We start from the raw sequence: 26,756 nt of genomic DNA, 5'->3' as shown, positions 1-26,756 counted from the left end.
GGTCTTCTGAGTCCAAACGCTGTAATTTTCACTATGGTATAATTTATGCTGTAAGCATCCACTTTGTGTGGTGGCTTTCCTATATGATTCACTTTGTCCACCAAGCTGTGGGCAAAAACAATTGGAGGAAAAACTCCACAGGTGAAAGATCCAGGATATTTGTAGTTGGTGTGATGAAGAGCTCTTTTTGGAGTTTCCTAGATAATGGGAAAAGGATGGAGGGAGAGCTCTCAGTATTTCTTAGTCATATCTGTATGCAAAAATCATAGTCACTATCAATAGCAGTGTCACTGCTAAAACTAAGGAACTACACACACACACACACACACTGAGGAAAATGAGAATGAGAGCATTTAGATTGGGTGTATTATCAAGTAGCACTTACAGTTCTGAGGGTCCCAGCTGTACAGTGCAAAAGCAATTAAAAAGAAGGCAGCACTATATGGAAAAGTTAGAGCAAGTGGGAGAAGAGGGAGCGGAGGGGCCACTTAAATCTACAAGGACCTAAGAGAGATTACATGGGTGATGACGAACAATTGTCCTCAGTGGAAGTAGGAAATGCGGCAAGAGCAAAGAGGCCTAAACTGCAGTAGAAAAAAATTTAGTTTATTCCTGAAAAAAATAAGATTCTAAGATGCTGAACTGCATTTCCAATGGAAGAGGACTTCTGCTCTTGCAAAGCATTATGAACGCAGCTTTCTGATTTCAGTTTACATACAGTTCAGTGTCACAGGGGTGGTGAATATGTAGACATTGAACAAAAGGATGTTTAATTATTTTATCACTGCTATAGCCTAGTGTATTTGAAAATGTCTAAGGTGTATTAAGACATAGTTCTTGCCCTTTGAGAGCTTATAAGCATTTTAATTACACAATATTAATTAAACAAAACTAATGTTTAATTGAAATTAATTATAAAAGGCAAGAGTGCATAAGAAAGGTGAACACTGATGATATAAGACTCAAAGAGGCACAATGTTTCATCTACTTTAGACACAGGAAAAATGGCTTCAAAAGAATTAAAGGCCATTGCTAAAAATGGGCTTATTTCTAATATTTATGTTTGGCTCATAGAGCAGCAATATCTCTTTTCTCACATTTTAGTTGCCCAGTATGTTCTGTTTATCTGAGTTGCTGTTACCTGTTTGCGAGTATCTGCTAGGAAAGCACAAAGACCACGTCTGCTCAGTCATTTGGGGCCCAGAGAGCAACACTTGCATAGGGGCATTTAAGTCTCTGTGATGGAGTAGCTTTCCCACAGGCAGGCTGTTGGTGGGGCCTACAAGCATCCTCCAGCTGGTGGAAGATAACAGTCACCTATAAGCAATGGGTGAAGGACTAAATAATAACAATGTTAGAGAAGGGAAGCACGCGTGGTGATGATCATCATCCACAACCGCCTGGAATCCACCAAATTCTTACTTAAGTTTTGCTTAAGAGGCCCAGCTCGGAAGTCAGTCTGACCGGGTTCCAGTCCTGCCTCTCCCACCTACTCACTGTGCAACCACAGACAATGTCCTTGCTATTCTAAGCCTCACTTTCCTCATCTATAACATGGGGGTGATCATGGTTACGAGGATTAAGTTAGTTTTTACACGGAACTCGCTTAGCACCGCTCCTGGCACTCGGTGTCCTCTAAAGGTCAGCTACTATTAAGTGTTAAATATAAGAGAATAAAGATCATACACTGCATTGGTTTGCTAGGGCTGCCATAACAACAACAATAACAACAACAAAACACAGAGGAGGTGGCTTAAACAACCAAAATTTACTTCCTCACAGTTCTGGAGGTGGAGTCCGAGCTCAAGGCGTCAACGGGGTTGGTTTCCTCCGAGGCCTCTCTGCTTGGCTTGCCGATGTCCGCCTTCTCCCTGTGTCCTCACACAGTCTTTCCTCTGTGCATCCTCCTGGTGTTCCTTTGTCCAAATTTTCTCTCATAAGGACACCAGCCAGCTAGATTGGATGAGGGCACACCCTAATGGCCCTCTTTAAAGGCCCTATCTCCAACACATTCTGAGGTACTGGGGGGTTAGGGCTTGAACATACGAATTTGGGGGGAGACAATTCAGCCCATAACATATACCTTCTCTCATTCTAAGCAAAAGCATTCTACCCCATAAGAAAATCTGAAATAATTTTGAGGAAAAGTCTCAGTTCTCTTGTAACTTCTCAGCTTTCGAACATAGAGGGAAGCTATGTAAGCTCACTTAACTTTGAGAGGATAGACAGATGGATCAAAAGATACAGACAGACACACTATATCTAGTGTACGGTTGCCAATCACACTTTGTAAAACAGCCCTCTGAATGTAAAACTACTCTGCCAAAAAAGCATCAGCATCAATGAGCAGAAATGATTTACCTAAAGTGAACAAAGTAGTTACAGTACTCAAAGCACAAGAATTACATATTGCACAGGCAATTATTTTCTCCTTAGATCACAAGTTCATTGAAGAAAGGAACCATGACAGGTGAGCAAAAATTTACAAACAGATCAGCATATAAACTGAACCCAGAAAGCTTTTTGCGTCTTTGATTGATGTTCTTAAAATTCATTTTTGTTTTCTATATTGTTTCGATAGTTAATTGTGGCTGCAACTCTAATAGCACATGAAGTTAATGTACTGATCCTGGGATGTGAATTATGGTGACCACAGTAAAAAATGACCTTAAATGTTCCTAGTCACATGACCATAATTTAGCGATGCAGGCCCACAAAGCGTTTCATGCGGGCATATAAACAGGATACTAATTCAAGTCATGAATACCTGTTGACCACTGACAGGAAATACTTTGGCCAGTATATACTACTCAACAAAACTCCACGAGACAAGGCCAGACCCCAGGATTTGGAGATGGAGCCAATGTCTTCCTGAAAAAATTGATGTACAAACCTACAGAAATACATATAATATGTAGCTCAAATGAGAAAATACAAAAAAAGGGCTTTAAAAACGCTAAAGCACTTTATAAATCTAAGGTGGCATTCTGAAGATGATTCTATTCTGCCCTTAGCCCATTCAAAGGAGCTACTTTTGGTTCAATCAAACCGTCCTTTCCTAACAGATAAGCAGATAGAAAAAACGTGATTAACTGAAATAGGAAATGGAATCAAATATGTGAGAAAAAAGCCAAAATTTGATATAGAGCAAGCTAACTCTTTAATATTGATCAGAATCTTTTTGTTTCCACTTTTTCCCCTGCTGACAAGGCTAACTGGAGCAAGAAAACATTGCCTCATAAAAAATATCCGTGTCATTCCACTTTAAGTTTCATAATGGCAACAGGCAATTTTACACAGAGTTTCTAAAGGAGACATAGTATAGAGACTATATTACTTAACAACAAAAACAAACACAGAAAAACACCTATATATTTATCTCATGCTATATGGCCGGTCAAAATTTTTGCCATAGTTGAATTTCTGTCATAGTTTTCCATCAATGTAATATAAAATAATGGCTATACTAGTTTTAAATGTCTTATACCAAGCATTAGATTTTAAATGCATCCTTTTACCTGATTATATACACAGAGACATATCCTCAATAAAAATTTCTAACATGATCACAATCAAAATACACAGGAAATAAAGTCGCAGTGCAGAATCCTACATGAAGAGTACATCTTTTTGTTTCCAGTATCAGGATATAAAACATAACTACCCCATACTCATAAATATTAATGTGATCAATTTACAAAATATATGTCTAAGCATAAAGTCAATATTCATACTGTCTTTCAGACATTTCCAAATGCCCAAGGTAAGACAACTTCCTAATATTTTATAATCTACATTATTTTAGCATTCTTTAAACAATGAATTTAATCTGGCATGATGAAACAATGTAATTATGACAATGCACTGGAAGGCAAGGGATTGATAAGAAATTGTTCTAAAACTGAATGGAAATTTAAATAATAAAACCTTTCAAAACATATGCAGATACTCCTATCCAAAACAAGCATAATCCACAAGCCGGCTTGTAGTATTAAAACATAAGGAAATGGGAAGGTAGCTACTTACTGCTCATAATGAATGTAAAATTAGAAAAGACCAAAATTGGAACTTTAATAGTGCTCCTGCTATTTTTAAAAGATCACTTATAATATACCATCATTAAACAGTCTCAGGTCTTATTTTCATCTGATTACCAAATGAGTTTTCCTACTTTATATACACTAGTTAAAAATAATTGCATTGGTTATTTTTATTCTGATTCAATTTAGATTTTTAACAAAATTGTCACCACCATAAAACTAAGTATTTTACAGTAGCAACTATCCCACAATTTCTAAACCCATAAGAAAAAACAATCAAATTGGAGCACAAGAAAGTCATGTTTTCTTATGAAGCAGCTACTTCCAACTCCAATAATCAATGTTTTGTCTCCCCCTTCTGGACTACACAATTATTAAAAAAAAAAAAAAAAACGGCAAAGATTTGATCTCTTTTCACAGGGTATATTCAAATTTTAGTCGGCCTGACACAAGTGTAACATTACATGAAGTAATCATTAAGAGACTATTCAATCAGTAGACTAATAAAACTTCAATTTAATAACGCAATAGCAGCTTAACAGCCCACGAATACATACTGCCACACTTAGTGATATTTTATGGGTAGTATGATTAATTACTACGTGGCTTATAGGAAGGAACACATCAGTGGCATTTTGGATTTCCTACTTTGAGCCTGGCCATAAGTTTATACTTTTAACAAGAACTTTCTTTCGGTATGACCTTCTTCACCAGCCTGGGGGAACAAATTCCTTTGGCTCTATTTTGAGAAAAAAGGCCTGCAATATTCACTCAATCAGAGCCGGTGATCCCCATGCCCCATTTGGGAGAAAGAAACATACATCTGTACCTAAACTTCACCCATGACAGGGTTGTCCTTTTGACTCAGATTATTCAGAAATTTTGCAAAAGATACAAATGTGACATCTTCATCATGTAAAATGGCTTATCTGATGAGCAATACTATAGGCCATGAAAATGATTAGCTCCTTTCTATCCGGGTCCACTGAGTCCCCTAGAAGGACACAGGGCCTTCACTGCCTTATACAGATATGGAGGCTTCAGTTATAAACAAGGAAATGTTATTAGAAAGATAAACAACAGATTCAGCAGCACTGTGCAGAGAGTATAATTAAAATAGTAAAAGTAGGAGTTTGAAACAGAGAACCAAATTATAAACTCCTACTCTTAATGCTATAAGCACTAAAGAAATATTGTGTGGCAATCACTTTATTCTTGTGTTTGGGATTTTACTAATGTCCCCTTGATTAACATGTCTAACTGAACTCATCACCTTGCACTCCAAACTTAATCTTGCTCCTGACTTCTTGGTGAACACTGAAGCCACCATCGTTTCAGTTACCCATGCTTGAAATTTCAGTCAGTATTCCTTCACATGCCGCCTCTACCCTTTTTAACCATTTGCTGAGGCTATTTTTTTTTTTTTTTTTTTTGAGGAAGATTAGCCCTGAGCTAACATCTGCCAATCCTCCTCTTGTTTCTGAGGAAGACTGGCCCTGAGCTAACATCCATGCCCATCTTCCTCTGCTTTATATGTGGGACGCCTACCACAGCATGGCGTGCCAAGCGGTGCCATGTCCGCACCCGGGATCCGAACCGGTGAACCCCAGGCCGCCGAAGCAGAACGTGCGAACTTAAGCACTACGCCGCCAGGCCGGCCCAAGGCTGACATATTTTACTTCCACAATCTCTCTCCCTCTTCTATACCCTCCATTTGGTCCTGTCTAACCACTCTCCAGTTCAGGGTCTTAAAACTTCAGCTACTGCAACAACCCCCAGCTTGCTCTCCCTGCCGTACCGTCTAACTCCTCCAATTTCCATTGCTCCATTTACCTTCCCCAAATACAGCTCGGATTTTGTCATTCCATGGCTCAAAACCTTCCAGGACTTCTCACTAGTAAAGTACCAACTCCTCAACATGTTCCTTCTAAAATGACTTCAACCTACCTTTCCAAACTTACAACCCACCACTATGCTTAACCATGTTTGTCGTCACCTTAACGAGCGAGCTCTTGGGGTTGGGTATTAAATACCCCCATATTTCCCCTTGTTCACCCCACTCCAACTATAGTGGCCTCTTTGCTATTCTTCAACAACTCAGAGCACACTCCTGCCTCAAATCCAAGACACTTGATGTTCTCTCTCTGCCTCTGTAGCTCTTGCCTAGATATTGGCATGGCTCTCCCCAATTTTATTCACGTCTCCCTTCAAACGTCGTACAGCTCGCCTACCTAGACTAGCGCATCCCTCATCACCGTCTGCTTTCTCATCTTGCTTTGTTTTCCTCCATAGCTCTTCCCACTCCCTGCCATTATACTTAATATGTGTCTGATTGTCTGTCTTCCCAAGTAGAATGTAAGCTCCGTGAGGAACTTACCTGTATGGTTCATCATTTGAGCACCTAGAATAGTGCCTGGCACATAACAGGAGCAGTAACTTTTGGTTCAAGAAAGGAATCAAACTGTGGTGAGAGAGGTTAACCATGTCACAGGGAATGAAGGAGTGCTGATTAAAACAAATTCAAATTCAGGTCTTTCGGATGCTAAAACACCAGCCCCCAAATCCCCTACTGCTACCCCAGGCATTCAAGTATTTATGTCATTAAATTACCATAAGCTAATATAATATCTGATATATGTATCATATCATATCACATATATGATCAATATAAATTTAACAGTGTAAGGTCTGGTCGTTATAATTCTATTTTCCAATTATCACATGTAATCACGTCAGTTCTTACTCTTTGTTTCCCACAGAAGAATGGTTCTTTCTCCACCTGTGGATAAATTATTCCTGGCTTGCAGCGAAATCAAATCAATCATTTTAGCTGTTTTCTAAATCTGTTTTCTGCAATGTGTTACTAAACAATAAAAACAATTTATTTTCCTTCCAAAGTTGTACAACACTTAGAACTAGAAGCCAGTGAAAAACGCATTCAGGTCCTTCCATCTTTATCCTACTGCAAATTCTCCTTTGCTATTTTAAGATATCTACAGGAGGATATTTTATCATTTCCCTTCATAGATGATATCTATAACAAATCTCCAACTATTTTATTAAATCTTTAAAATAACCTTGTCAATATGATCTTGAGACCACAGACGGATTTTTCATTTTTTTCTCAAAGTCCAGCAATAATCTATACCACATAACACACAGCTTCTAATAAACAGGCGAAGCCGTCTCCTTTTTCCATCCAGCTGAACCTTTCCCACCATTCTCGACCCAGAATAAATCCCATCAAACAGCACACATCTTGAATATTTAGCCAAAAAAAGAGGCAGCTCATAGACTTATCTCATTTTACCATGTAATCTTCGTGTTTTTATGTTTTTCATACCAAGTACTTTGTAGAATTCAGTACATTTAATGAAAAATGTAATTTAGACCTACTATTTGCAAGCCTCTTTGTATGTTAAATATATTAAATATAAACAATAAACTTCAAATTCAGCCTGAATTTAGTACTGCTATCCTCGTTTTATGGATGAGGAGACTGAGGTTCAGAGAGGTTAAGTAAATTGTCCAAGGTCACACAGCTAGGATGCAGCAGAGTGGGAATCTGAACCAAGGGCCACCTGCCTCTACTAAAATCTGCATCCCTTCAGAGGATCTATACTGTGGACATAAAAAGACAGACCCCTAGGGTGAGAGTATTATTCAAAGATATACATTACTATAAACTAAAGTAAAATAGGAGTATTGTAACAGAAGCCAGAAGGAACATATAACGTAATAGAAAGTATAAGATAAAGTAGAAAGGGATTCCATAAAAGAGTTAAAAATAAAGTGCTACAGAAGTTCAAATCAATTACTAAGTGGCAACTGGGGTTGGGGGGGAATGGGGTGGGAATCAGGATAGCTTCATGGAAGAGCTGTGGAGGATGGCAGAATGTTGACAAAGGAAGAAAACATTCTATGCAGAAAAAGATATAATGAGCAAAGTCAGCAGCAAGACTGCACAAGGCAGAGGGGCTGGTTATGTTCAGGTAACAGGCAGTTTTCCAGCCTGATTTTTAAAGTAAAATTTATAAAGGAGAATAGTGAAAAGTAAGGCTGACTGCAGTTTGAGATGGAGAGGAACTCAATTGCCTCCATTTCTGCTTCTAATCAACATTGGACAGACAAAAGAAAGTCAGGGCCTTGCAGACCTGCTTCATTACATATTCCATCTTTCTAGTTTCAATCTGGCTTCTGCATCACTCATTTTTCGGCCAATATATATAATCTCTAGGCAACCATAGTACTTAAAGTGGTTATTCTAGAATTTCTTCTCTCTGGAACACTTCTATGAAATTCTTATCTGCTCTTTTTGCTTGAGGAAGATTGTCCCTGAGCTGACATCTGTGCCAATCTTCCTCTATTTTGTATGCGGGATGCCGCCACAGCATGGCTTGATGAGTGGTGTGTAGGTCCGCACCCAGGATCCAAACCCGCAAACCCTGGATCGCTGAAGCGGAGCACGTGAACTTAACCACTATGCCACTGGGCCGGCCCTACTTCCCATCTTTTGAAGATTAATGAGACCATGAAAAATGAGCCCTTTGTACCTGACTTTCACCAGAGTGATTTGAAATATTATTTTTTCACTCCTCTCTCTAGTCTCAAGAAAACAACAAAAAAATCTTTCCCTTTAAGGCACCCCTCCCACCTAAACTCTAGAACAAATCCCTCATCATTTCCTCTAGAAGTTCATTCCTATCGTTCCTCCCTTTAGAGCAGGATTTGCAAACTCCAACCTGAGAAGCAGGGCACAGATAAGACAATCGGTATGAAATAGTTTACATTGCAGATCATGCATAACCCCTATCTTATCATGCTGTCTTTCGAAACACCCTCGGACAAGGCAAAACTTTTCCACGAACCATATACAGCCTGCTGGCCTGCCACTTGGCAACCTTTACTACATTGCATCTTCAGGCCCTATCTTTATTCTGTCTACCTGTCTGTCTTCCCCATTAGACCTAGTATTTTGAGGGCAGGAGCTATGTTCATTGGGGAAGAAAGACATAGAAATAATTGCTTATAATAAAATAGGTTAACTATTATATACAGGTATACACATGGTGCTTTGGGAAGGAAGGAGTTATCAAGGGGAGATTCTCCTTCTAAGATTGACATGAAGCTTAATCTTGATGGATATTTAAGAGTTTGCTGGGCACACTAAAGAAAAGTGCATTCTAGCTCAAAGAAATAGAATATGCTTGATTTAGAGGTACTAAAGAATAGGATGTTAAGGAATTGCCAAGTGTTCCTGTGCAGATAGAGGACAGGCACACGTAAGAATGCAGCTGGAGGTAAAGTTAGAAAAGGAGGCAGGGAGAAGATCACAAAGGGCAACAGGGAGCCATCTGAAAGTTTTAAAGGGGAAAACAGCATGATCTCTGGTAAGAAGGCAGAACACGCACATGCGGGGAAACAGCGTGAAGACTACGAGACTACTTAAGAGTCCCCAGCAATGACAGGTGTGTGAAATGATGAGTTGGCACTAAGGAAGCAACAGTGTGGGTAACTAGGGGAGGGAGTTGAGAGTCATTTGGGAGAAATAATCAACAGAACTCGGTAACTGCACGTGAAGGAATTGGTAATACTTCACTGGCTTCGGGCATAGGCCGTTGGATTGCTTATGGCACCAAGACCAGAAACATAGGCTGGCTCTGGCCCACGTTAAACTAAGCTCAAGGTTCCTTTATCACCCTCACTGCCTCACACACAAGTCTCCTAGGTAGACTCTGTCCTAACCCAGTATTTCTCCAAGTGTGCTCCTCAGACTACCTTAACAGAATCTGTGGTGCTTGATAAAGACGCAGAGTTCTTGGCATGTTGATACACTTTTAAGTTTGAGAACCACCATTAGCCTAATCCAGCCTACCTACTGCTATCAAATTTATTTTTCTTAATCCCTGCAGTCCTCATGTTACTCCCTTGCTCAAACTAATTTCGAATCTTCTGCCCGGACATCAAGATCCACTTTCAAGTTGATTTTTGAATCTTTCCAATATACATTCTTTGTTCCAGTAAAGTCAACCTCACCTCTCACTTCCCTCTTCCCGCCCTGAAATACACTTTGGTTCTTTCTCCGAGCCTTTGCAGTGAATATTACTTCTATAATCTGAGAGCTTCTCCATAGTCTCGTCTCCATAGTCAAATCCGAGTCATCAGGGCCAGCCCCGTGGCCGAGTGGTTAAGTACACACGCTCCGCTTCGGCAGCCGAGGGTTTAGCCCATTCGGATCCTGGGTGCAGACATGGCACCGCTCATCAGGCCATGTTGAGGTGGCATCCCAGATGCCACAACTAAAAGGACCCACAACTAAAATATACAACTATGTACTGGGGGGATTGAGGGAGAAAAAGCAATAAAAAAAATTATATTTTTAAATCCCAGTCATCATAACTCATTCTTGCTGAAAGCCCAGCTTAAGTCCAGAAATTTGCATGGAATTTTCTCTAATTACCCTAACCCTACTTCTCTCTCCTGCTGATGAGTTCCTATTACACTTACAATCAGCACACAATATTTCTGGTTGGATTATTTCCACATATATTATTGCAACTATAAGGCCTTATCTCATTCTTATTTTCCAGCGCTCAGAGCACCTAGCACAGTTCTTGGCACATAATAAGCACTAAAGGAATATCTGCTGATTTTTGGAATTATCCTGAAAGATTGATGTCTTTTTCCCCTAGATGTCAGACGAATTAAAAAAGAAAAAAGAAATCAATTTTTTAAAGCAAAATAAATATTAAATACATTCAGTATTCTAGATATTACGGTACTTGGTAATATTAAAGATAAGGTTTCCGCCCTGTCTCTAAATACAGACTGCTTAGTCCTGAAGCCAGGGAATTACAAATAGCTCTCAATTACAATATAGGCCACTTTTGGTGTATTATGTGACAGTGTATCATGTAATTATGGCACGGAAGTACAGTGCCTTGCTTATAAAACCTTTAAAAGACAGTGACAGAAAGAAGCTTAAAAGATAAAGTAAGCCAATCACTTCAATTTCTCCATTTAATAACTGAACCTCAGAGAGATTACAGGACTTGCCCAAAGTCACAGAGACAACTAGTAGCACTCAACAAAGACAGGCACCCAGGCCTCCTGACTGGACATAAGGGTTGTTTTCTTTATGCTATGTGCTCAGTGTCAAAGTGAGATATTTTATTTTATTTTATTATTTATTTAATTTTTTTGGTGAGGAAGATTGGCCTTGAGCTAACATCTGTTGCCAATCTTCCTCTTTTTGCTTGAGAAAGATTGTCGCTGAGCTAACATCTGTGCCAATCTTCCTCTATTTCATGTGGGATGCCACCACAGCATGGCTTGCTGAGTGGTGCCAGGTCTGTGCCCAGGATCCGAACCTGCGAACCACAGGCCACCAAAGTGGAGCGCGCGAACTTAACCACTCCGCCACCAGGCTGGCCCTGAGATATTTCAATAAGAATTCCTGTTAGCATAAACTAACATTTTAGGAATCTCTCCCTGGCATCCTGAGAAACTGCTCAAAACACAAAATCACATCAGAATCATAAAGACCAACACAGGCACAATTCCAAAAAAAAAAATTAAACTTTCTAAGAGAAAATATACAAGCACATTCTAGTTCTAAATCATTTCCACAAACCACCAGAAAAATACTTACCATAGCTAAATTTTAATCACCCGATCTTAATATTCATTTCACTGCTTTGGTAAAACATACACCAACAGAAGAACCAAACGTATAAACTACTACAAGCAAAAACCATTCAATTCTCAAAAGCATGAATTCACATCTAAGGGTAAGACACATCTTTTGTACTCACCGTAACTTTACTTCCAACTATCTGCATGCAGTGGTCAACGGAGAGTGGTTATGGTGTAAAAAAAAACAAATAGCAACAGTATTAGTAATCAGAAGCTTTTCACTGAAGTTAAGTGTTTAGTAAATTAGTAAGTAGCTAACCCTATGTATACTCTTAATACTTCAGATCTAGAGGCTAAAACAAACATATCAGTATAATTTCCAGCATATTTCAAAAATGTGTTAAGTCTGAGGAATAAGGATTCCCAAATAAAAGATTATTACTATTTGAGGATGTCTTAAAAAAATGTACTGTAACGGGCTTCTCATAGCGTACAATCTAAATATCAAATAATGCAACATTAAGTGAAATCAGGCATCAGATATTTCACCAGGCCACAGCCCCTCAAAAAAATTATCAATAGATAATTGATTTTTTTCTCCAAAGACTGCTTTTTTTTCTTTCCTTGTTACAACAGGTATACTATTAAGGTTGAAATAAGGTATTTTAGAATATAAATATTGCATTTAAAATCATGCATTAAGAAATGAACTTTAGGTTGAAAACTGGAATATTTTATATTGCTATGAACTTAAGGTTTATAATATTGTTTTGTATTACACTTGAAAATTACAAAGAAGATAGATTGCTTATGATTCTAGTTTTGTAGGTCATCCTAGCATTTCTATTATAAGATCAGAGTTTTCTATTTAATGTGAAGACAAAGAAGAATTCGACATCTAAACATGCAGATATTCCTAAGGAGGGAACAGTTCAAAAATTGCAACTTTGAGCTTTCCTAATAGATAAGACATAAGAGAATTTCTAAAAGGCAGAATTGTGTCTAAGAAAGCAAGAAGCAAAATCATAGTCCTAAACATACTTTTATGCCAAAATCCAAATATAAGTCAAATCATTATTATCAGATTCCTACACTTGAATATCAAGCAATGACCAAAAAAGAGCTAATCGATAATCTAAAACCATTAATCCAATAGCAATACATGTTCTATTTTTCAGCTAGTACTTAAAAATAAAAATCCAATGTAATTGAAATCCCAGTAAGAATCCTAAATTGAACAGGATACCACAAGACACAAAAAGATAACGACAGTTTCTAAGTAAATTATTTCAGAGGAATCCATGAATTTCCACAGAGAGAAGGAGCTTTCTTAAATATTCACTCAACAGACTATTTGCAGGCAGTGATTACTGAGTTGAATAAAAGCCTCTCTGATGCCATTATCAGTCTTCTGAATTGAAAGATATGCTATTGACCTAAATTATTTCCTCGCACTAAAAAGACAAAGGTCTTATTTGTCCCTTGTTTATTTAGCACAGACATGAAACTAAAAAAAGAACGTGAGCCTGTCTTAACAATTAAGGCAGGTTTATACTCAGTGAAACGACCAGAATATGGCCCATTTAATGATTCATTCAGATTGCAAAATGATTGCATTTAACTAAAGCACATACAGCAAATCGATTACATGGCCAAGGGAAGCTAAGAGAAATTGGTTTGGTCATGTTTGGGTTCAGTTGTTTCACCATATTCAAATGATGTCTGGAAAAGAAGACCTGAGAAAGAAAATATCTGAAAATGGCAAAAGCAAAAGTACAACACACACATACACACACAAACACACACACACACAGAAATGCTGCAACTTTCAACTCCTTATTATACTGACGAATCCAAAACAATCTATAGATGTTTCTGCTATCACTATTTTACATTCTTTCCTTTTGAGATTTTTCTTAAATCAATGACACCTCTCAATGGATCATGTGCCTTCAAAAATAGAATTTTACATATTTTAAAATCTCAACTTCAAGGATTGTGATTTAAGGTAGAAATATTCTAAGAAGGACACTGGCATCTGGCAAACTAACGCTAGGATTTCAGTGACTAATTTTTCCTCATAAATGTCTGTGTATGCTGTTAAGATATAACATGCAAGATTCCCTCTAAATCCCTGATGTTTTGCTCCTCTTTCAGGATTATGAATTGGTGTGACCACGTTGGCATATTAACAAAGCTTGGTTTTCCATTTCTGAAAAGAAATGCTGGTGTTTTGAAAATATAGACTCTTCCAGATTATTTGTGGCCAAATTATCTACACGTAGCAACTACCCTAAGTCAGGTCCATAACCACACTTGCTACAACGAGCAGACGAGTCCAGCTCATGCAGACAAGAGGCGGTTCTCCAATCCCTTATTTAAAGTCCAGTCATCACCGACAGAGTTACTCCAGCCACTTTTTCCTTTAATATTCACACAACTTATTCTGTATATCCATGGGACTTTCAGAGGAAAAAATTAAGCAATAGTTTCCATCATTATCTTTTAATTTCCTCTATATTCTCTTATTCCATGCTAATTTTAACAGTTAATTACACAACAAAAGACTCTCCTTTGCTTTAGGAACAGGTTTTGAGCACACACCTGTGTATAGTTTCATCTTGTTTTATTGTCCTCGCCCAGGAACCTAGGAGAATGTTGGACATTTCTTATTGAGTTCATATTTTGTTTGTTTGGTTTTCAATTCCATACAAAATGACTAATGCAAGTGTTAAAGAGGGAAATGTACAATTTATGTTTAAACGTAAATATAATTCTCACATGTTTTACATGTGACTATAAAACATTTTTCCACCAAGGACTCTAGTGGAAAAGAGTTTGACTACTTATAACGCACTTTCATAAAGAAGTGGTTACAATCACATCTACTTTAAATGAGGAAACATTTTTAATCAATGCATTAATATAATGAAAAAGTAAGTGTAAAAAGTATAAGACACGCAAAGCATATCTAAAGCCCAAGGGAAGACAGAGCATGGAAACCTTGGTTACTGGAAGGTAAATGGCCATATGTTAGGTTATAATTGATGCAAATTTTATTGTCACGATCATGAAGAGGTCAAAAGACGAGAAGATCGCTTGTCACTGAATGGCATCCCTCTCACCTTCAAAAGGAAATTATATAAGCAATTTTCTTTGTTTTAGCAACAGAAAACACCGTACTAATGAATGTCTCCCCAAGGTGAGAAAGCTTTAAATAGCAATAGGCTTTCTTTCATCATAAATTTTGTCCAGGAAAAATATTAGCCAATAAAGTGTATAATCTTGAACTCTAATGAAAGTGCTGTCCACAGGGCAGGTGCTCATATGTATGCTGAATGAAACAAGTAGGAGTCATAGATTAGACAGTTACAGCACTGATTTTGAGGCTAACGCCTCAAACAAAGAATTTTCAAGTCTTTTGAGAAACATTCAGTTTCCATCTTTCAAAGAAAGCAATTCAAGAGAGCTCATCCAACATCTACCCAAACTTTAGCATTTTAATCTGAAAAATGAGTATGTAACTTAAAGGTGCATTTCTTTGGTCAGTTGAAGAGGAAACGATATGAGAAGAAATGAAAACAAGTTCTATAGAGACACAAAGCAAAAATCAAAAGGTTAAGGAATAAGAGCTTCATACAATCTTCATTATACTCAGTCTCACTTACACAACGAAAAACAACAAATGAGCCAGGAACACTAACAAAATCTTATCAGTAAAACACCACATGATCATTCATATATTATCTGTACTTTGCAGTCAGATTTGGTTATATAGATTTAGCAGTGTATTTGCCTTTAGGTATTTGAAAAATAACACGGAATGTACACCCTGCATTTCCTAAAGCATTTTACTGTGAACAATAACTGGAGTGCAAAAATGAGAAGAGATTCATCAGAATTTCAAAGTAAAACCCTATGCATCACCTCATTCTATTGAAAACGACGCTCACGGCAAATTTCACTTATCACTTCAAACATATTTCTGCCCTTGGATACCAGAAGCAAATTAAAAACCATGCTGTTGCTCTGCTCTGGCAGAGCTGCAATGCGTTATGTTTAAATAGTTCAGCATTCAGATTTAGCTTGCTTAAAGTACAGTATGGAATCAACGCAATCATAGAATTCAGGGCAAGACTCATCAGTACTCGCCACTACAATTAGTGTCCTAGTGACATAGCGCTAACAGCATAGCCAAATAATTTTACAAGATATTTTTCCAATAAAGAACTATTTTCTTCACTGGTCAACTTTTTAGATTTAAAATATGCATGTTTTAAATGTAAATGTTTGCATATGTTTTATACATATATACACACACACATAAAATATACCACACACATAAAATCAGTCTGTGTGTATATATACACACACACATATATAACATATACACACATATATAAACTCTAGATGTGAAAAACTTTTTCTTTAGGAAAATGTAAAAGATGCATTTGACCATTTCAAAAATACGTTTTTTTTTTTTACAGAGAGAAGTCAAACCTGGAAGCACCTTAGGAAGTGAAGAAAGCAACATATTCCATTAAAACACGAGGTTTTCCCTGCCAGTAACAAGTCTTTTCAATGAACCCTACTTTCAAGTCTTCTGAGACTCACATAAAGAGATTTGATTAAAGCTTCTAGGCAGCGCCCTCCTTCATATTAAATTAAGCTGTACAATAGCAATTGTGAGGCAGTTTACAGAGCTCACATCGCGTAAAATAATGAAAAACACTAACAAAACTGCGTATTAAAAAGATTGCTAAAAATTTCACCAAAGCAGATACCAGCCATGGAGCTTTCGTGTAAGCTTAGCGAAAGCTTGTGACTAGGCTACGTTTGTGTCTTCTCCCTCAAGATTCGAAATTTTCATATAACAAACTGTCTGTTCAGTGGAATGCCTGCAAATTGCTGTCAACTTTTAGTAAGTGCACAAAACCTCTGCCCCAAAACTCACTGGATTAACTCAGCCTTTTATCCTTAGTCTCTCTGGTTTCCAATAACGGAATACTAATTATGAACAGTTTTGAAATATATATTAAATGTGTAAAAATACATGCATAATGTTTCCTTCTGAATAGCCTATACGCGTACATTGAGGCAAGAACTTGAAGATCTCGGTTTGTTTCTTTATAAGCAGACAAAGCTACGCTCAGTATGGCGGGGCCAGGCAAGTCTCACTACTTACAGATTTGGCAGTAGCAGAAATATACTGGACGACCATCTCCCGCTTGGTGGTAAAATCTTTGTTCCGTAAAGGAGCTTTTCGTTCTTCATTAAGGTTCATGTCCTCCTATTAGACAGAACATTTCGTGAGCATTAGCAAATTCCTACTTAATAGGTTCAAAAGTGACTAATAAATATTAATATTCTGGCTTAAAATAGTAATTCATGCTGTGACTAACAACAATGATCATTTTTATGGATCTTTCGCTATTATTTTCCACTCCAGATAACATAATCTTGCATAAATTTTACCATATAGTCATGGTTCCTATCTCTATCTAGTCAACTTATGAGCAGAAAGAAAAAATATTTATAAATTATTCCACAGAATAAATTGGCAGTTTCTGGCATAGTTAATACATCATACAGCCTTAGCAAAGCTATTTATTCACCCTGATAGCACAAATAAACAAACACCTTACTATTTGGCATATGGTCCCTTAGGATCACTATTATCTCAAAAAGCAAATATGATTTGTAAATTAACAGGAAATATATATCTATGTCACTGAAGAAAAATTCCTGAGAAGTTGCTGGATTTGGAAAAGCAAAAAAACCAATCAGAAACATAGTTAGCTATATTGGAATAACAAAAATCACTCATTGGAGGGAAAAATATCCAATTAAAGAACACACTGTTTTGATGTTCAGTAAGCTTTAATCTGATTGGGAATCTTCCTTCATTTTGTGATACACATGCATATAACACTTTCACTATTTTTCTTAATCTTGAAACTCATGTTAGTCCTTGCAACATATTAAGACACTCTTGAGGGGGGTCACAAAACCAAGTTGGAAATGACTCCACTTCAGAAAGTAACATCAAATGAAAAGACAACACACAGAGGGGGTGAAAATGTTTACAAATCATATGTCTGATAAGGCACTTCTATCCAGAATATATAGAGAACTCTGACAAATCAACAACAAAAAGATAAATAATCCAATTCACATGGGCAAAGGATTTGAATAGACATTTCTCTAAAGAAGATACCCAAACGGCCAATAAACACAGGATGTTCAACATCATTATTCATTAGGAAGATGCAAATCAAAACCACAATGAGATACCACTTCACTCTCACTAGGATGGCTAGGATAAAAAGGATGATAATAACAAACGCTGATGAGGATATGGAAAAATCGGAACCCTCACACACTGCTGGTGAGAATATGAAATGATGCAGTCACTGTGGAAAAGAGTCTAGCAGGTCCTCACAAAGTTATACATAGTTACCATATGACCCAGCTCATACCCAAGAGAAATGAAAACATATGTCCACACAAAAACTTGTACATGAATGTTCCTAGCAGCACCATCAGAGTGGAAACAATCCAAATGTCCATCAAGTCACAAATGGATAAACAAATGTGGTATATCCATACAATGGACTATTATTCAGTCATAAAGAGGCATGAAGTACTGATCCATGCTATGCCATGGATGAACCTTGAAATCACAGTATGCTAAGTCAAAGAAGACAGTAACAAAAGACCACATATTACGTGACTCCATTTATATTGAATGTCCACAATAGGCAAATCTATAAAGACAAAATGTGGATTAGTGGTTGCCAGGAGCAGGAGGCAGGGAGAGAAGAGAACTGGAGTGTGACTACTGATTGGTATGGTGTTTTGTGGAGGAAGGTGATAAAAATGTTCTAAAATTGACCATTGTGATGGTTGTACAACTCTTTGAATATAATAAGAAACAGTGAACTGTACACTTTCAGACAGTGAATTTTATAATATGTGATTATCTCAATTTTTTAAAAAAGAAAAAAAATATTTTTATCCCTTTACTCTCAATAATTCTGGCCATTGTTAATTTTTTTTACTTTTTTTTTTGAGGAAGACTAGCCCTGAGTTAACATCTGCTGCCAATCCTTTTCCTTTTGCTTAGGAAGACTGGCCCTGAGCTAACATCCATGCCCATCTTCCGCTACTTTATATGTGGGACACCTGCCACAGCATGGCTTGGCAATTGGTGCCATGTCTGTACCTGGAATCCGAACCGGCGAACCCCAGGCCACCAAAGTGGAACAGGTGAACTCCACCGTTGTGCCACCGGGCAGACCCCTCTTTTTTTTTTAATCAAGTAAACTAATGGACAAACAAGGAAAAGACATTAAAATTATTTTAAAGATGTACATATGAGAATGTGGAGAAAAAAACAAAGGACTCCTAAAAACTAATCAAACTGTATCCATCTATTGAATAGTAACTTCACTGACAGCAACAATCTCATGATCTACCCTTGTACCCACTGCAATGACTCCTATGACGATACATTCACAGTCGATACCTTATAAATTCTGTGTATATATGCATGACCCCCCTTCCAAATCACCACTATCACGGTCTCTACCCCTACTGTTCTTATCTTATCTCCTTATTTCTCATTTGTATATATTGTACTTGTTAATGATTTACTTGAAGGCAAAAAACATCTTTTTCCTCTTTTTCTCTCTCATAGGCTAGATCCAGCATTGTTGAATCAAAGTAGAGTCACAGAGATGAGGCTGAAAGGCACTTTTCCTGTAGTCCACAGATGCTCATCTATGTTCTGAGTCAATTTCAACTAACAGGGAACTCACCACCTCTGCAGGCAGCCCCCTCCCATCTTAGGGCAGCTTCATTTTTGCCAAGTTTTTCTTTGGATGACTGGGTGTGAAAGATGTACAACAAAATATCCACAGCAGGTTAAGGTGGCAGGACCGTGTGCTTATTGTTTCTTCTCTACTTTCTGAATTTGGAATCAACTCATTTGCTGGACACGTATCATGCCCCAGGGACTGTGCTAGGCTGGCTAGGGGAGTGAAAATTTGAAAGCACCCACAAAGTCAATGAATTCTTCTTTATGAAGCACTTAGGACAATGCTATCTTTGTTAAATAAATAAAAATAAATAATTCATGGTCTGGTAGAGAAAACAGATATGCAAACCAATAATTACACTAGAGGTAGGCAAACGATGCTTTGGGAACGCAGAGGACAGGGGAAAAGGTCAGAGAAGTCTTCACCAGGATTTGGGTCTTGAAGGATAAGAAGAATCTGAGTGAGGCCAAGGAGACCACCTAGGAGACCACAGGGGTCTTCTGTCAGCTTGGGTTGCCCAACACGCCCTCTACATTTTAATACATCCTCACAGTGTCGGTTCCACCTAACCAAGAAAGAATCCATAACAAGGACATTTGCCAGTCTCCCTTACAACTGGAGTACAGGCACGTGGCTTAGTCTCCACCAGTGAAATGCATTTATAGCTGAAGATTCAGAAGTGAACCACGTACAGAAGCAGGCCAGGAGGAAGCCATCCAAATTGCTGGCCGGGGTGGCAACAGAGGTGACGTGGTTATGGAATTAACGGCAGCGGCTGCATCTTTTTCATCACAACAGTTTGACCAAGTGGTTCTAGGACAGCAACAGCTCCTTAATGGGACTACCTTTCAGTTGTGTGGTTCTAGAAGTTATTCCTCTCATTTTAACTGGAGCCTATTTCTGCAACCCTTCTGATTCAAGAGCTACCTAATATGTCTTAATAATATATTTATTTCTATTTAAACCAGAGAAAATATGGTTCTCTTATTTTCAATAATTTGAACTATTGAAGTAACTCAAGTGACTAGTGATAAGAGCCTGAACTAAGAGAGATGGTAGTCAGACTGGACAGAGGGAATAAACTCAAGAACCATGTAAATGTTATTTGAAGGCAGCATTCTCTCCTTCAGGCTAAAGGATAACCTATACCAGCTTTAACTTACCTTCATGTGACATGACTTAGCATCCATCTCTCTCTCTCTCAAATATTCTGTGGTTTGATAATGCAAGGAAGGAAAGGACTTCTACCTCATTCATCTTGAAATACTATACTTCTATTAATTCAGCCTCTGATTTTATGACCTTATTGGCAAGCACATCATTCTGCTGAGTCATATTGTGTTTGTCTCCATTAAACTCCTAAATACTGCTCACATATGCTAGGCTATGTCTCTACTGCCTCAAAACGTTCTGGTTAAATTACAGTCTCCCGCAAATGTGGTTAGCATGAATCTGCATCTCCCAAGTAGAATCAGCTCTGAAATGCTGACAAGACCGAGTATCTGTATCTGTACACTTCACAGCCAGGCCTAAGAGTGTGGGAGTGCCACCTCTGGCAGTCTGTAGATGGAGAGTCTGCTCTCCTTCCAGCGACATTTCCACATCACAATACACCTCCACTCAATTTGTAACGGCATACACTGCTAGGACCATGCCATCAGAGTCGAGACATTTTGTATGCGGGTGGGCAGAATAATAAGCGGAATATGAGATCACAGACAGCAGTGGAATGTTGTCAAGATTAAGTGTGATCACGTACCTCAAGCCTGGTGTATATTAACTAGCTCTCAAAGAATGCTAGCTATTAGTGTGATCACCTCCCCAGTCTCATTTTTTTTTCCCACTTTTCATCTTACCCCTTACGGGTTAATAATGCAAGGTTGTTTGTAGTTTTCCTACATACGCTATGCTGTTACACACTTCCGTTACTTTGCCCATCATGCTGTTCCCTCTGCCCAGAATGCTGTCATTTCCCCACCCTCTCCCTCTGTTAACCCCCATCCCATCTCAGCCCACCCCACCCCACCCAAATCCACATCTGGCTAACTCTTACTTCTGCTGATTCTTCACACTTCCCCTAAAACATCTCCCTTAGAAATGACTATCTTCACTCTGTTCTTCCATATTAATTCCTATATTGGAGTACTTAAATTGAAACCATCTGATAAATCCATCTCCGCTAAACTATAAGCTGAGGACAGAAACTGGGTCTTTTTTTATCTTTGGACTGCCAGCAAAGAGCACAGTGCCTGGGATGCACTAAGCATTTAATAAATATTTGTTGAACCAACGTGATATTTAGGAGCTTTTCTCTAAAAATTTTAATTTGCTTTACAGCCACCAACATTTTTTATACCTATGAACTTGCTGCAGAGGTTGACTGGGAATAGGTACCATTCACAGGAACAGAAGAGACCATAATGACTCATTTTATTCTTTTAGAAATAAGAAACATACTAGTAATTAGGCAGCTAATACTTCCAAATCATTAACTCCAGCTTTATAATATAATCATAAAACTAAATAGAGCAATACTCATAATTCAACATTAATTCTAAACAATGTAATTGAATATAAAACTACTTCTAAACCCACTGATTTCTTATGGTACTCAAAACACAAAAGCAAGCTCTGAGTATGTTCAACATTTAGTTAGTACTTCTGTAACGCAGGAGAAAAATGTAGTATTTTGTAGTTTTAAACACTGTTGTTTAAAGTCTAAAGAATTAACCACTTATATTTTTAAAGCCATTTCCGTAAACAGTAAACCATTTTTTCTCCTTCTACATGTGCCATGATACAATTTTCCCATTAAAGACAAATTCGTTCACTTCTTCAGCAAATAAAAATTGTATTCCTAGAGTTATTACTGAGGAGCCATATGAGAATGGCGTCAAATGAGGAAGTTAAAAGTTGAACGAGCTGCCCATTCATTCATTTATATTCTCATTCATTTATTCATTCATTCTTATTCTCTCTCCTTCCTCTTCCCCTCATTCTCCCCCCACAAATCTTTAAATAGGTGACAATATAATTTTTAAAACTTTCTCCTTGCCTTCTAACATCATTTTCTATTTTCCTAACTTTTCCACTGTTTTTCTGTTTTGCTTTATGAGAGGTAAATGTGAATCTTTTACGTTTTTACATCTCTTCCTTCCCTATAAGACGGAAGTAATACTGGTTCCTTCTTTCTATAAATTTCCGATAAATTTCTATATATTTTCTATAAATGAACTGTTTCTGTTTCCACAACATGTCTTGATCCCAGCTTAAGACTGGATTTTCCATTTGCTGTTTTTAAATCTGAACTTGACTTCAACATCAAATGCTTGCCCTCTTCCTTCTGCTTCTCAAGAATACTTACTCAAGCGTTCTTCACCATCTCTCTTGAGGAGACCTGCACCCCTGAAGAGAATGAACTAGTGATGCCCTAGTACCTAAAAATATACCCTAGCATCAACAGTGAGTATAGTTATCTTTGATTCTTTTAAGGTAATAAAGTAATGGATTTTTACAACATTTGTTTAATGTATTCTTTTCTAAAGATGTTTCCTAATTCCTCTAGCTTCTGTGGACTAGAAAAGAGAGAATATTTCTTTTGAAAATTCCAAGAAAAGTGTCAGGGATTCTCCTACATCATTAAATAATTGGCCAATTCTACCTGGCATTAATTAACTACCTCATGTTTTCAAAAGATCCAGCTAACTTTACCTATATAGACTATAGCCACTTAACATATAGAAGCTCAGACGGGAAACAAGGTTAAAGGAAAAAATTGTCCAAATACATATTTCTACAAATAGTGTAGAGCCCAAAGCAGGAAGAAAAAAAAAAACAACAGCAATGTGGTATTAATTGAATGTTACTGAGTATGGCTCAAAAACTCTTCAGCTATTTCTGCTTTCAGGTCCTGTTGGAGGGATACAACTTTGAATATCTACATATATCTCTTTCCCATCAGGAGGGAAATTTCAGAAAATATATTTCTATATTAGAAAACACAAATATTATTTTCACTTTCCCAGAATCCTAACTCCTGAGCTCAACATTCAACCAGTGGTTTCCAGAGTCCAGAGATTACATAAAGGGTCCACTGCGGTCTGCGAAATATTTATTTTTATTCCAAAGATACAAGGAAAGACGCTTTAATATTTAATAGGAGAATAACACTGGGGCCCTCACTGATCTGCAGATCCAATCGGTACAGGAAGTATCTTGGGAGAAGAGTAGGGTATTCACAATGCACGTGTGTTCACTGTCAGTGTACTGCAACCTACTGCAGTTTACATGGACCTGGTTAAGGGGATTGACTGGTTCTTTTATCTACTTTTAACTAAGTCAACCCTCAAAAAGACCAAGAAAAATGGAAAAGTGGCTTTAAAAGATTCCTGCTGAGGCCAGCCCAGTGGTGTAGTGGTTGAGTTGGCGCACTCTGCTTTGGTGGCCCAGGGTTCACCAGTTCAGATCCTGGGCATGGACCTACACACTGCCCATCAAGCCATGCTGGGGCAGCATCCCACATACAAAGTAGAGGAAGATTGGCACAGATGTTAGCTCAGGGACAATCTTCCTCAAACAAAAAGAAGAAGATTGGCAACAGATGTTAGCTCAGGGCCAATGTTCCTCACCAAAAAAAAAAAATACTAAGATCCCTGCAAAGACCACAGATTGAGAATAATAGCATAGTATCAATAATGCAAGCTCAAGGGAAGAAGAAAATGTTACACTCTTATACCTCCCTACTCATAAGTCTGAGCCTTGTATCAGTCACTATACTGTATGGTAAAAATAACAAAAATCTGAAGCTAATAAGAAGCTGATCCCACAAGATTAAAAATTATTAAAGTAACTATTTGAAACAGGGATATGCATCAATTATCAGTGATGACTCTCACTTTATGTGCACATTGTACCTTAAAATATTAGCTAATGATGGCATAAAGCCACCTCAGATTAACAGGCCATTTAAAATCCAAGCATCCAGAGCGTGAAGTGAGCTTTTCCAGTTTTCTCAGCAATAACTAAAATCATGTGATACTCAATACAGCACCATAGTGAAATTTTGTAAACCTAATGACACATGTTTGGAAGCCTCTTTTGAATTTTTTCCTTCTTTGATAGTGAAACACAAAAGGTTCTGGGACACTGGGGAAACGCTTGGTAGAAGAAGCTAAAACAGTACATGCAAAACAACACGGCAGCAAACTAAAACACAGTCCTCTGTCAGCAAATACTGTCAGAAGACACATAGAAATCAGTGCGGAAAATTTTCTAACACAAGTATTAGAAAAATTACTCAGTGTGGGACGTTTATCATACAGCTGATTGAAAATATAGCTGGTTTTTAAAAATAATTCAGGGTATATTATTTGCTAGATTGCTTCAATAATGAAATAGAGAAACTACTTTTCTTTGTGTTACTAATGGAACAACCTAAAAGAGACAACATATTACCAAAATAAATGATTTACTTAATAAAAAGATGTTTTATGAAAAAACCATAAGTGAGAAGGATTTCTGAGTAAGGTTATTACATATGTCAAATTCAAGCCACTGCAAGAAAGTTGAAACTAAAGGACACGGAGTCAAGACTGTAGCTCTTTTTTTAAATAAAAGCAAGCTGTTTCAAATAGAGTAAAATATTTACAATACTTTGAAACGAGGTAGGAAGTGAGCGTGAAACATCGTGCCTTAGAGACATATCTCTGGTTATCTCAAGATTTTAAATATCTCAAGTATTTAAAAACTGCTGAAATTTAGCATGACTTAGGCATTTTTCATTCACAAAAAGACAAGTAATCCCTTGAAGGTCGAACAATTAGTAAGAAAGTAACTATTCAAATGAACTTCACTGGAAAAGACGCACACACTTTGGCAGACCCAACTTCCAGGTCAGTCCCTTTCATCCTTTGCGTGACTCACCTCTTCCTCCTCCTTCCTGGCATTGGATGCAACGTCTGGAGCGGACATGAGCAGACAAAGAGGGGAATGAGGGTCTACACATTAAGAATGTGGAAGGAAAAACGCAAGAGCCCATGTCCCCGAGGGTATCCGTTGAGGCCCATTTTTTAAAGCCCATTTTGAATCCATTTATTTAAAAATATAAAAAGGCAACACTCTAAGATTAGTTGCAAGAACAACTGACTGTCATCAAGGAAGACGGAAATTTCCTAGCCATGGTTCAGCAGGGAACCTTGGCTTGATTCATGGATTGAACTGAGGAAAGTTAATACTATGATTTAGTGAGTGTTGCTAATGATGTTCTTGTTCCACTTGGACCTACGTATCTTTGTCAGATTTATGTTTCAACTATAACAGACATTAAACCAAATATCAAAATAAAATGAACTTGGAACTAAACCTTCTAATTACTGTCTTTTTTTAAGCAAGACATAAAAAGTAATGTCACATTGACACTGCTCTCACTAAAAAGTTATTAATCATGACAGCAAAGGCTTTTGTACCATTAATAAATAAAATAAACTCATTTTAAATCATTTGAAAATCTTGTTCATTCCATGTTTTTCTCATTCTTTACTTTCTATGTCTGCATTTTATAATATGCATAGTATTAGTACATACATATATGTATATAATTTTTAAATAAAACACATTGGTGTTACTTGCTCAAATCCATATATTTCTTTTCCAACAGGGTAGGGAATCAAAAAGTTTGGGGACTACTACACTGGTTCAGAGGTAGGCAAACTTTTTCTGTAAAGGGCCAGAGAGTATATGTTTTAGGTTCAGTGGGTCACAGGATCTTTGTCACAACTATCCAACTATTCTGCATTTGTAGCACAAAGGGAGCCATCTACAATACATAAACAAATGGCCACGGCTGCCATCCGTTTGTTGAATGGCTGCGTTCAACGAAAACTTTATTTATGCACACTGAACTTCATATAATGTTCATGTGCCCTGAAACCTTCTTCCGATTTTTTTTTCAATGATTTAAAACTATAAAAACTATTCTTACCTGCGAGCCGTACAAACTGAAATCCTAGAGGCAGGGATAGTGTCTTTGTCATGGCTACGTTCCCTGCACCTAACAAACTAGCTGGCGTTCAGCAGAGAGCCGTCAAAGAAACTTCTCCATGACGCAGAAATTTGCCTTTGCTTTTTCTTTCTCACAATTACACCTTGTGGTCTGCTCTATCGCCCCTATCACAACATAAGTTCCTTGACGGCAGGGATTTTCCTTGAGCTGTTCTCTGCTCTCTCTCCTCAGAGCTTAGAACAGTACCTGGCAGATAGAAGG

At 37.6% G+C, this 26,756-nt stretch overlaps 1 protein-coding gene across 7 annotated transcripts in view; it reads right to left on the bottom strand.

The window, feature by feature from the left end:
* Window positions 1-26,756, bottom strand: part of DIAPH2 (diaphanous related formin 2) — an 814,964-nt gene that overhangs the window by 721,698 nt on the left and 66,510 nt on the right. For 4 of the 7 annotated variants that reach the window (XM_023634106.2, XM_023634104.2, XM_070258086.1 and 1 more), the window contains 2 exons: window positions 16,861-16,965; window positions 11,855-11,875 (listed from right to left, as the gene is read on the bottom strand). In XM_023634106.2, the coding sequence (XP_023489874.1) occupies window positions 11,855-11,875; window positions 16,861-16,965 (126 nt within the window). The remainder of the gene's footprint in view (window positions 1-11,854; window positions 11,876-16,860; window positions 16,966-26,756) is intronic. The other 3 variants (XM_001914669.6, XM_070258089.1, XM_070258087.1) reach the window with 1 other exon arrangement.

The sequence above is a fragment of the Equus caballus genome, chromosome X (genome assembly GCF_041296265.1).
Source record: "Equus caballus isolate H_3958 breed thoroughbred chromosome X, TB-T2T, whole genome shotgun sequence".
Lineage (NCBI taxonomy): Eukaryota > Metazoa > Chordata > Mammalia > Perissodactyla > Equidae > Equus > Equus caballus.
The sequence above is the reverse complement of the archived record's forward strand: the minus strand, read 5'-3'. Positions and strand labels throughout refer to the sequence as shown.